The 11,745-nt window shown below is 42.7% G+C and overlaps 1 protein-coding gene across 2 annotated transcripts; it reads right to left on the bottom strand.

Annotated features, from left to right (window-relative positions):
- Window positions 1-3,027: 3,027 nt before the first annotated feature.
- On the bottom strand, window positions 3,028-9,788 carry LOC109376893 (SLA class II histocompatibility antigen, DQ haplotype C beta chain-like). Of its 2 annotated transcripts, XM_019633047.1 has the most exons (6): window positions 9,640-9,788; window positions 6,213-6,482; window positions 5,230-5,511; window positions 4,559-4,669; window positions 4,006-4,029; window positions 3,028-3,435 (listed from the first exon to the last, which is right to left on the bottom strand). In XM_019633047.1, the coding sequence occupies exons 1-6, from the start codon at window positions 9,761-9,763 to the stop codon at window positions 3,422-3,424; spliced, it is 825 nt and encodes a 274-aa protein (XP_019488592.1). In that variant the 5' UTR covers window positions 9,764-9,788; the 3' UTR covers window positions 3,028-3,421. The 2 variants fall into 2 exon arrangements, with proteins under 2 accessions (XP_019488592.1, XP_019488593.1); XM_019633048.1 differs by lacking the exon at window positions 4,006-4,029.
- Between the last annotated feature and the right edge of the window lie 1,957 nt (window positions 9,789-11,745).

Here is an 11,745-nt window from a genome sequence, read left to right as displayed (position 1 = left end):
AAAAAGTAGTGGTGTGAGCCAGCCGAGTGGCTCAGTTGGTTAAGAGCTCGCTCAAGAGTTTGAGCTGTGTGCAACAGTGGTTCGATTCCTGGCCCGAGCTGAGCAGCCACAGAGCTGCCAACCGGTAGCAGGATGGCTCAGCTTAAAGAAAAAGAAAAAAAAAGTAGTGGTGTATGATTGATACAATACAACAAGAAATAATCAAATTTCTCTTCAAGCCAATCCGTGCAAGAGCATAAATAGTAGTCATTTTTGTTAATCCAAAAATCCAAGATAACAGTGTGAACTGCATACAATTAAGCACTATATGGAACCAGTAAAAATGGAGTTATTTGCTTCATAATGACATTGTTGGAAGTAGTGTTGACAAAAAGGGAACATATGGGAAGAGAAGTGATGGCTACCCAGAGTCAAGGAAATATTTGCATGAGGGTGTGGAATGACCATTTAGGAATGTTCCAAATATAATGTAATGTACTTCTTTCCTGATAAAGGTACAACTGTTTCCCATTTAAAAAGTTGTTTACTGGAATGTGACCTAGGACGATTAGTCAGAGGAGTGTGTCTTTTTGCCATGCTTTCCTGCCCATTCATGGGAGAAGCAACTAGGTATACTTAAGACTTGGAACTGTGAATGGAACAGCTAAACCTGTACTAAAAAGTGAGAAACTACAAGAATTAAGGCTACATTTAAGGATCTCAACTCAACAAAAATTTAGTTTTAGCTACTACCTACCAGATTTCCCATTAGGGTGAAAAGAAAATGTTTCAAAAAGAATTTAAGATTGCACAATGCCTAGAGTATTCCACAGCATCCAGTGTGGCCACACCCACTGCCATGCCCACACCAAATGAAGAGGACCATAAATTATGTGACATACAGAATCCTGCCCTGTGTCACCTCACAGAAGAGATCATGTAGGATGGGGGACAAGACAGCCCCTTCTTGGGAACAGAACCAAGACCCAGCTGGATTGTGTGACCAGCCTCACTCTACCAGCTGATCAGCAGGACATGCTCTGAACCCTTTCACCCTTTGCTGGTTATAGTCTTGTGCTTATGCTATTATTTCCTTCTGTATTGAAAGAAGCTGAATTCATCATTTCACCACAGTTTGTAGGGCCATAAAAGCCATGTCCACGGCAGAAAAAGAAAATCATATCATCAGAGATCCTGGTCTTGGAGGTCAATGCGATTTCGTATTTTCCCCAATAGAATGGGGCAAGTGAAGCGTTGGTTATACACGGACTACATAGCTTCTACTTACAGGATAGCATCCTCTGAATTTTTTTCCCTATATGTTCTTTTTAAATTATTTATATATTTTTTAGTTACAGTTGACATTCAATGTTATTTTGTATTAGTTTCAGATGTACAGCATAGTGGTTAGACATTTATATAATTGATGCTGTGATCCTCCGATTAGTCTAGTACCCATCTGGCACTATACATAGTTGTTGCAACATTATTGACTGTATTCTCTATGTGGTACTAAATTTTTTAATATAAATAAGAAACAGAAAAGCAGAGAGAGAAAAACTTCATGTAACAGAGTCTTGTATAATGGATTATGATAGATGATGATGATATTGTTACTACTACTATTATCTAACCAGCCTTGCACTTTCTCCAGTTTTGATTTGGAAAAAAAAAAGTCTCCATCCATGATACAGAATGGGTTCAAACCCAAGGCCTGGACAATCAGGGTCCCACATTCCCATGTCTAAGGTAACAGGTTGAAAAATTGGATTGTCACTCAAGCTGGGCTTTCTCCAGACTGTTAAATTGGAGCTGACATAATGGTCTCTTGCTATGTAGGTGATGGAATGAAAATGTGAGGTGGCCATGTTACTAGCCATGTGGAAAATGCTGACTCCCGAGGGAGAAAATAAGGGAAACAAACAGGGGAAAGCAGACGCAGAGAGACATACACAGAGCACGGGCAGGAGAAAGCAGACACACAGGAGGAAAAACACAGAGAGAGAAGCAGACAGACAAATAACAGAAAGAGACTATAGATAAAGAGAAAGGCAATGAACAGAAGACAGAGAGCTAGAAAATGACAGGAAGGCACACAGGCCAATACACTGAGAAACCAAGAGGCGGACAGAGAGACGCTCTGAGAGAAAGACACAGTAGATGAAAGGTACACATGACAGAAAGAGTCACAGAGAGAGGAGAAGGGAGAGGAAATGACAGAAACAGAGAGAAATTCATAAGCAGATAGGGCTATAAGGAGAAATGCGATACAGAGACACACAGAAAAACCAACTAATAGATTAACAGAAAAATAGAGGGTCCTTAAGACAGACAGAGATGGCAAAAGAGATATGGAGAGAAAGACAGAGATACAGCGTAGAAAGAGAAAGAAGTGCTCTGAGAGGAGGGAGTGAGGACAGAGGGAGGAGAGAGGGCAGAGAGAGGAGGGATAAAGACCTCATTTGAGTCCTGGGTTCTTGGCATTTTTCTAAAGCCAAATTCACATATGAGCTTTCCAATTGCATGAATCCAAAAATTATTTATTTTCCTTATGCTGGTATTAGTGGGGCTTTCATCATATACAACCAAAAAAGGACTTCCTAATAAAACCTCCACTAATTACATTCGGGTAGTTCAGCTCAATGAACAATCATTGTCTTTTGTCCCAGTGGACACCGTGTACTTGACAGGAGATGTTTGTGCTATCAGCTCGGTTCATCAGGCCCAAGGTACCATGACTGGCACAGCATAATTCCACTTGCACAAATACATAAAACTCAACAGACTACAATGGGGGCCAGGAAAGACTGCTGCACACAATCCCAGCTTCAAGGCCCTACAGATGATGAAAAATTGAATTTATTTCCTACTTATTTCCCATTCTTATGTGGCACCTGAATTAGACCAAGTATGGGGACCCATGGTTTTCTAGTCTCCTTGCCTGGATATTACCTTCTTTGGGGCAGAACTGAACTTGAGAATATCACCTTTTCTTTGCTCAGTATTTCCACAACCACCATCATCCTCAATCAGACTTAGAAACACAAGTGATTCAAAAATCGATTTAATTTTGATAACATATTATTGAAAGATAAGAGTTTGACATTTAGTTCCTGGGCCGTCTTCAGAAAGAGAACAAAACCTCAAACGCCTGCTGAAAATACTTATGGTGCAAACAGACCCACTGGCAGCCCCGGGAGCAGTGCCTCCAGCACCAGGCTGCAAATCAGTCACAGGCAGAAGTGCAGGACAGCCAAGGACAAAAGGAAGCCCTGGCAGCTGCTTCTCGTCACTGTGGGAGCAGGACCGCTATAGGCGACAGCTGGCAGAGGTGGCTTGCTCCAGGCCTGATAGAGGGGAGGCTGGGAACCATAGACAAGGGTGATGGCAGGATATGACCAAAAAACAGAGGTGACAGATTCCAGGAAGAAGAATGTTTGGGTCACTGCACAAGCCCTGGAGGAGAGAGAAGAAAGAGTCCTAAGTCACACCATCCCCGAGGAAGCTGTGCCCCTGCCCTCCCTGGGGCCTGTCTGCAGTCAGGACACACACTGGCTCTGCATTACCTCTCCTGTCAATGGGTAATGACAAACCTCTGCTAAAGTGCACACCAGGCTTCAGCCTGAAGGGGCAGGTGGGGGCAGAGGATCATAACTAAATGCTTTAGTGGAGCACAGGCCATGGACTACGGGGAAGGGTAACAACTGTCATTATCTGTCATCTCGCCTACCAGCAAGTTCAGCAGCACTTTCTGTAACTTTGGACTCTGGGGCCATCATCCAAACCTCATTGAATGGCTGAAGCCAAAGGTTGGGTCTTAGTCAGGGGAAGGATCTCTGAAGTTTTCTGCAGAGACTATGCAGAATGTTCTAGACTTTTTCCCTGCCCCAACTCATGTGTGAGTGAATGTGGCATGAAGCAAGCACAACATAACAGAACACCCCGGAGTGTCCAGACAAATCCACTCTAGTCCTTTTTCTATCTTATGTGAGTCACTCTTCTGGGCAAGAAGACTGGGAATATTACCTGCGGGTGGGCCCTCAGGATGTTCTATCATTGGCAAGCATGAAAAAAGTAAGGGATAAAAAACTCATTAACCTGGGTAATGAAAACATTGCATCTGTTTTTATCTCACCCTCCAAAGGAAATGAATGAGCAGCTCCAGACCCTTCTTCCCTGCTCTCCCACCCATGTACTTAAATAAGCTTCAAGTGCCATGAAGTGGGATCACTCCAAAGTCATTGAGCCAGGCACTGAGGGAGATAAACAGACTGTGTGTCTTTTAAGGAAGGACGCTCAGAGCAGGAGCCCCATACTGAGAATGGCCTGGCAAAGGTAAGGATAGCATGAGAGCTGCTCTTCTCTGTCTATCTAAGAACAACCCTTCACCACTCACCTCTGTGATGAGCTGAACTTGACCCAGGATGAGGAGACCTCCTAGTCTCCCTAATTTCTGCAATCTACGAGCATCCCACCTCAGCTCCCCTTCCCTTCCTTTGTGGGGTCAGTGAGAAAAAGTTACAACAAAATGCCTCAGTTCCAGGACTCGTCTCCCCCATTTTCTCCCAAGGTGACTTACCTTTCTTATCCCAAAGGTGGATGATAAAGCCCAGGCCAAGGAAGACCAGCCCCAGCACAAAACCCCCAGTTCCACTCAGCATCTTGCTCTGGGCAGATTCAGACTGTGCCTCTGGGAAGTAAAAGCCTGGGTGTCAGTGTCTGTTCCCACACCCCACACCCCACAGGGTCCTGTTCTGCAAGCCTGGGGTCTAATCCAGGCTACAAGAATCAGAGGAGCTCTGGAAGCAAATACAGGAAGGCCGAGGGCATGCATAGACCCCTAGGGGGCGGCATAGATAGATGACCAGAAGGGGATGGCAGCTCCTTGGGAACTGCCAACAGACCCTCTCCAAGACACCAGCCTTTATGTCAAAGCCAAGAACTCCAGCACTTCGGAAGACACCACCAAGGCTGAACTGCAGCTGGGGGGTCAGGCTACGTACAGGGGTTGCCATAATGTCGTGCGAGAAAATGAGATCGGTACTCAACATGTGCCTTTTGACTTGAGATAATGGGATCTCAGTCTTCCCTAACTCCCAGCCCAGAAACTATATCAGAGAGTCATGTAGGATGGACAGTATGAAATATGCACAACACAGAGAGTTAAGGAGGAACCCCACCCCACCAGACACGGAGTCCCCCTGCCCTTTGTGTTTTCTGAGTCTGTGGTGTCAATGAAATGTCCCTTACGCCACTCCACTATGATGGGGCTCTGGAGGCTGGGGTGCTCCACGTGGCAGGTGTAGATGTCTCCACGCTGTGGTGTTACTTCTAGCATCACAAGAACCTGGTAGGTCCAGTCCCCATTCTGAATAAGAGGCGTGGACACAACTCCAGCTGTCTCCTCCTGTTTGTTCCGGAACCATCTGACTTTAATTCGACGAGGATAGAAATTTGTCACCAAGCAGACCAGCAGGTTATGGTGGTTTAGGGCCTCTGTCTTGGCTGGGGAGATGGTCACTGTGGGCGCCACTGGAAGGAATAACAGACAACGAAAGGCAGAGGGTGAGGCTGCAAAGAAATTCTCACCATGGGCTTAAGTCCCTCCTCTGATACTAAAGTAGAAGAGAAAACAGGTTTTAAATAGGCTATTATTAGAATCCCAGCTCCGAGTTCTAATCAGCTAATTTGTTAAGCTACTTTTCAGGAAAATAATACTTTTGTGTAGTGTTTACCTGTTCATTAAACAAAATAATTTATGTGAAAACTATTTGTAACATGGACTGATTATATATAATACACACACACACACACACACACACACACACACACACACACACACACAGTTGGGAGACCAGCTCTAACGCTACCTGGCAGCAAACAAGAATTAGATGTTGCAGGAGCTGTAGGAGTCTGTGCAAAATGAGAGGCTCAGAGGTCCCGCCAGCTAGGGCTGGGCCTGGTGACCTTTGAAGGATTGAAGTTGAGAACACTGACCATGCCAGATGCTGCCCCAGCTGCCCCAGATGTAGAGTACCTCCTGCTTAGATTTTTTAGTCTCTCTCCCCGGCCACCTCCTCTAAACTGTCCAGCCAAGCCTTGCAACATTTTTTCCCATGGAACTCAAAACCTCTCCCAGCACCACCAAGATCTTAGGAATCCATGAAAGGTCCCTTCCTGGGCCTCCCCACTGGGTTCTGGGTGATGTGCCTCTGAGCTCATCCTAAACTCACCTCTCCGCTGCACAGTGAAGTGAGCAGTCTCCTTATAATTGTGTCTGCACAGTGTGTCCACCAGGGCCCGATACTCTGCCAGGAGGTCCTTCTGGCTGTTCCAGCTCTGAGCATTCAGCCGCCCCAGCTCTGTCACAGCCACAAACTTCCCCACGTCGCTGTCGAAGTGCAGAGTCTCCTCCTGGTTGTAGATTTGTCTGGCCATGAGCCGGACACGCTCGGTCCCATTGGTGAAGTAGCACATGCCCTTAAATTGGTACACGAAATCCTCTGTGGGAGAGCCCGTCCGCATTAGATTGAATTCAGCCTGGCATCTCAACCAACCAATTAGTGTGGGGAGGCATGGGGAAGGGAAGGAAAATACCAGCACAGCCAATTATAAATAAAACCTGATCTCAACCCTCAGAATTTTCTCTCCAGGAAGAACTTAGATGACTTCTGCCACAAATCCTGCATTGAACATTTATTGAACAAAATTGAATGTAAAGCAAAACAATTAATGGAGTGGGCCAAGTGGCTCATTGGTTAAGAGCTGGCTTGGGAGCACAAGCTCAGAGCACCAGGGAAGCCAGATCGGATCCCACATGGGTCAGTGATGCTGAACCCTCTACAGCTAAGATGGTGAACAACAGCTCGACCTGGAGCTGGGGCTGCCATGAGTCCCTGGCGATGGCGTAGGCTGCAGTGGAGCTGCAGTGGCCTGCCATGAGTTATTATGAGTAGCCAGCAGCCAGCGTGAGTGGCTGGCAGCTGGTGTGAGCTGCTGTGAGTCACCAAAAGCGGCTGTCCTATGGCTGGCACCGACTGCCTCACCTGGGAAGAGCGCAATGATCACAATAACAACATGGGCCAGTGAAGTGACATCCTCCACAACTAGAATAAAGAACAAAAGGACAACAACTTGTCTGTTCCCCTTCCCCAATTCCCTAACACTGTTCCCCTCATCCAATTCCCCAACAAAATCTTAAAAAAAAAAAAGAACCACTTCTGCCTATCAAGAAATATCATTAAGAGCTAAAAAAAAAGACAAGTCACAAAGTGCAAACAAGTATCTGCAAAGCACGTACTGATACTAGGCTCGATTCACAATATATTTTTATATTTTTTACAAACAAATAAGAAAAGACAGATAATATAATAGAAGAAAATATCTAAATAGATACTTCAATCAAGAGTAAACAGAAGTGGACAATAAACATGTAGAATTGCTCATCCTAATTAGTTAAAAATATGGTGAAATACCAGTACATACCAACAAGATAGGGAAACATAAAAAAGTCTAAAACATCAACCTGCCAAGAATTGGGTCCTCTTATAAACCGCTGTGGGAGTGGACACAGAAACCATCTGAATAACAGGTGGGAATTCTGTTGTAAAGCTAAGGATCTGCAAACCTTTTAGACCCACCAATTCCAATCTCAGTATATACTCTAGTCTAACCCAATGTAGGTACATATGTTCCAGGTTACATGGGGGGAAAATACAACCCAAAAGTGCACATAAGGATGGGTAAGCACACTGTTGCACCCTCATAAAATAGAATCTACTACACAACAATGAAAATAGATGGTCAACTGTAATATGAAAGACCTAGGACAGATCTTCTCAAATGGGATATTGAACAAAAGGAACAAGACAGAATACAACATTTATCGAACATTTAAAGGGATAAATACTAATTGATATTATTGAAGGATACATTCACATATGCTAAACCCATAACAAAAAACAATAAAATTAAGATTGCAAGAGTCATAATAGTGCTGACTTCTGGGACGTAGAAGTAGGTGGTATTTGGAGAAGATACATGGGAGATTTTTGGGTGCTGGTAATATTCAGTCATTTTAGACCTGGTTATTAATTATTTGGGTATTTCTTTATAATTTTTTGTTAAATTATATATATATATATATGCTTTCTATAATGTCTATATTATGTGATATTTCAAAATAACTAATGTAAAAAATGTGGGCTAATAATGCACTTTAGTCATCAGTGTGTGTGTGTGTGTGTGTGTGTGTGTGTGTGTGTGTGTGTGTGTTATAGAAACATTAACTGAGGCCAGCTGAGTGGCTCGGTTGGTTAAGAGCACGAGCTCTGATCAACAGGGTCGCCAGATGATTCCGCATAGGATGGTGGGCTACACCCACCCGCAACTAAGACTGAACACGGCACCTTGAGCTGAGCAGTCGCGAGCTGCTGAGTGGCAGCTGGATGGCAACTGGACTTGGAGCTGAGCTAGCTGTGCCCTCCACAACTAAGACTGAAGGACAACAATTTGGCTGTTTCCCTTCCCCAATTCCCCAATTAAAAAAAACAAAAAACAAAAAAACACATTAAGCGAGGCGGTTTGCGTAACATTACTACAAGATTTGGGAATTAGAGGGTGCAAAAGAAATCCTAATTTCCTTGTTTTTCCACCATCCTTATATTCCTGTTCACCATCAACACTGACTCAAGTTTGTAACTAAATGCAAAATTAGTGCCAGTCACTGCCTGTCCTCATCCCCTGAGGGTTCTCATTTCAGACACTTCAACGTGCTCTCCATGACCCTGCTGCTTACACTCAAGGCCTGGGAAATCGTGCTCTGCTGATACTGAAGCTACAGAGATGATGGCTGTCTGAATGTGTTCAATCCTGAGTCCGATAGTACATGAACACCGCTTGGCACAGAAAGCCCCTCGGGTGGCAAATCCTTTTAACTTACTCTCTGGGTTTCTTCATATTTCTCAAGTGATCTTATATGCATTTTCCCATTTATTGTCTGTCTGTTTTCATATTAAAGTACAGTTGGAATACAATATTATATTAGTTTCAGGTGTACAACGCAGTGATTTGACATTTATATATCTTACACTGTGAACACCACATTAAGTTCAGTAAACGTCTGTCAGTGCAAAGTTTATTAACATTTTCAACATGGATGGACCTAGAGGGTATTATGCTAAGTGAAATAAGTCAGATTGAGAAAGATAAGCACGGCATAATTTCACTTATATAAAGAGTTTTTAAAAATCAAAACAAACAAACAACAGACTGACTGATAGAAAGAAAAAACTGCTGGTGCCCAGGAGGGAGTGGGGGTGGAGGAATCAGTGAAAAAAGTGAAGAGGAATCTAGTCAATAATAGTGTGATAAGTTTGTCTTCCATTTGGTATAGAAACGTACTTTCTCTTTTTCTTTCAACCCTGAGATCCCAAAGTTTTTTCCCTGAGAGAAACTATCCTCCCTTCAACCTAGAGATTAAAACACAAAATCTAGCAAAATTATATTTTCTTGAGGAGAAATTGGGACTGTCATAGAAGCCCTTCCAAATTCTACCTGGGATTTGATCAGAGTGCGACACCCCTGACCCTAAGCCCCAGAGCCTTCAAGAACTTAATTCCCAGACCTGGGAGCTCTGAAGAGTAGCTGTCCAGCACTTACTTGGAGCATCTCTATGGTGAGCCATGGGAGTCCTCAGGACCATGCAAATAAACATCACAATTCCAGCCACAGTCCCAGGGCTCCTGGGGACTGTCACAGTCATCTCCACGTGAAGCAGAAACATTTAACAAAGGCACTGGCAGTCAGCACGGCTGCCACCAAGTAACCTGATGTTCACTTTGCAAAAAATGAAAATGAGGAAACCTCCTATGAATTTTAGGATTGGACAGTTCCTAGGGGGAAAAGCCAATCAACCCAATAACTTACGTTCTCATTTGTCTCTGGGTAAACGTTTTTAATGAAAGTTCTCAATGGAAGAAAGTCATTCATGGACAATTTACTTGGTGCCCAGCACCAACTATCCCTGAACTTTGTGATGTGCTGAAAATATGTTTGGAGGTTTCAGAAACCAGAAGGGGAATGTGATTTGGCGTGTTTCTTCCTGGGACATTTATTTAAATTCTCTGGTTCTTGTATTTAGGGTTTGGCAGTGGGGACGTAGAAGGAAATGGAATGATATTCCCTGGGAGAGAAGATAATTGTCTAAAACGTGCTCATTTTTTCCTTTAACTTATCACTGAGACACCATGAAATATGATGTAAACAACAACCAATTTTGAGAAAAGTATACTTATATCACAATTTATAAACTTTGTGACCTACAACAAATAACATAATCTCCATTAACCTCAGTCTTCTTAACTTTAAATTGTAGACAGTATCTGCTTGGGAGGGTTACTATTTAGATAAAGTAAATTGTGTATATGACATGCTAATTGCAGATTCTGGTGGAGAGTTAGAACTGAAGAGGTGGTAGTTCATTTTTCCCCAAAATAAGCTCTGCTGTTTGCTCTTAGAGGGTACAAAATAAAGACTGTGAGGAGTGGCTAGCTGAGTAAAGCTCACTGAGTTATTTAATCAGCTACCTGCATTCTCATCACATACATTTTACATAAGCAAAATCCAGAAGATACTCTCCAGAAAAAACATTAATTTCCCAGGGATGTCTTGGTACCTTGGAAGCCATTGATAACCCCAGTTACTATACGAACAACAGGGAGATAAAACAGGAGGTACAAAAGATTAAAATAAGGGTTAATGGGAGCTCTTGGAAAAAGAAATCTAGTCCAGAAGAAGACATATACGTTATGATTATAATTATCAATGTTACTATTTACATTGGCATAACAATAATAGCTACCATTTTTAGACCCACTATATCCCAAACACTGCAGTATACATTAAAATACCTTACCTAATGTAATCACATTAACAAATTATGAAGTTATTGTTATTATTATCTAAATTTTCATATTAGAAAACCATTCTTTAGTTTGTGTAACTTGCTCAAAATCACAGCTTGTAATTTGTATGGGTGGAACAAGATTGGAGAGTTTGTATAAAAAAGATCCTGTAAGATGTGGCCAAGAGTTTTGATTTTCTCCTAACGGTAATCAGGGCACAGACCTGCACCCTAATACTTGACTGTCACACTTCATAAAGACAAATAAAAACATAAAGTATGCTAGTGAATTATTTTCTGCTTTTATTTCCTAAAGAAATCTTTATATTTTCAAAAATAAATTATAGATAATAAAACATTATTTAGCACTAAGAAGAAATGAACTATCAAGTCATGAAAAGATGTGGAGGAACCTTAAATACATACCACTAGGTGAAAGAAGCCAATCTGAGAAAGTTACAGAATGTATGATTCCAACTACAAGACATTTCAGAAAAAGCAAAACTGGAGACACTGAAGAGATCACTGGTCTCCAGGGGCTTGGAGAGGAGGGGTGAACAGGCAGAGCCAGAGGATTTTCAGGGCAGTGAAACTTTCTGTATGATATCATAGTGGTGGATACATGTCATTATAGGCTTATCCAAACCCTCAAAATGTACAACACCAAGAACGAACCCTAATGTAAACTATGGACTTCAGGTGAGAGGATATAGGCTCATCGATGGTAACAAATGTACCACTTTGCTGTGGGATGGTGACAGTGGGGAAGCTCTGCGTGTAGGGACAGAGGGTGTGACGGGAATCCTGCATTTCTGCTCGGTGTTTCTATGAACCTAGAACTGCTTTAAAAAATAAAATCTATT

Source organism: Hipposideros armiger, unplaced genomic scaffold, assembly GCF_001890085.2.
Source record: "Hipposideros armiger isolate ML-2016 unplaced genomic scaffold, ASM189008v1 scaffold_1231, whole genome shotgun sequence".
Taxonomy (NCBI): domain Eukaryota; kingdom Metazoa; phylum Chordata; class Mammalia; order Chiroptera; family Hipposideridae; genus Hipposideros; species Hipposideros armiger.
The sequence above is the reverse complement of the archived record's forward strand: the minus strand, read 5'-3'. Positions and strand labels throughout refer to the sequence as shown.

What these genes read in the sequence shown, in the direction of transcription:
- LOC109376893 (XM_019633047.1), bottom strand. Translation starts at nt 9,763, where the DNA reads ATGTTTCTGCTTCACGTGGAGATGACTGTGACAGTCCCCAGGAGCCCT. An exon ending in CTTCACTGTGCAGCGGAGAG is followed by an intron (nt 5,512 to 6,212) that starts GTGAGTTTAGGA and finishes TATTCCTTCCAG; the next exon opens with TGGCGCCCACAGTGACCATC. An exon ending in CCCCATCATAGTGGAGTGGC is followed by an intron (nt 4,670 to 5,229) that starts GTAAGGGACATT and finishes TTTACTTCCCAG; the next exon opens with AGGCACAGTCTGAATCTGCC.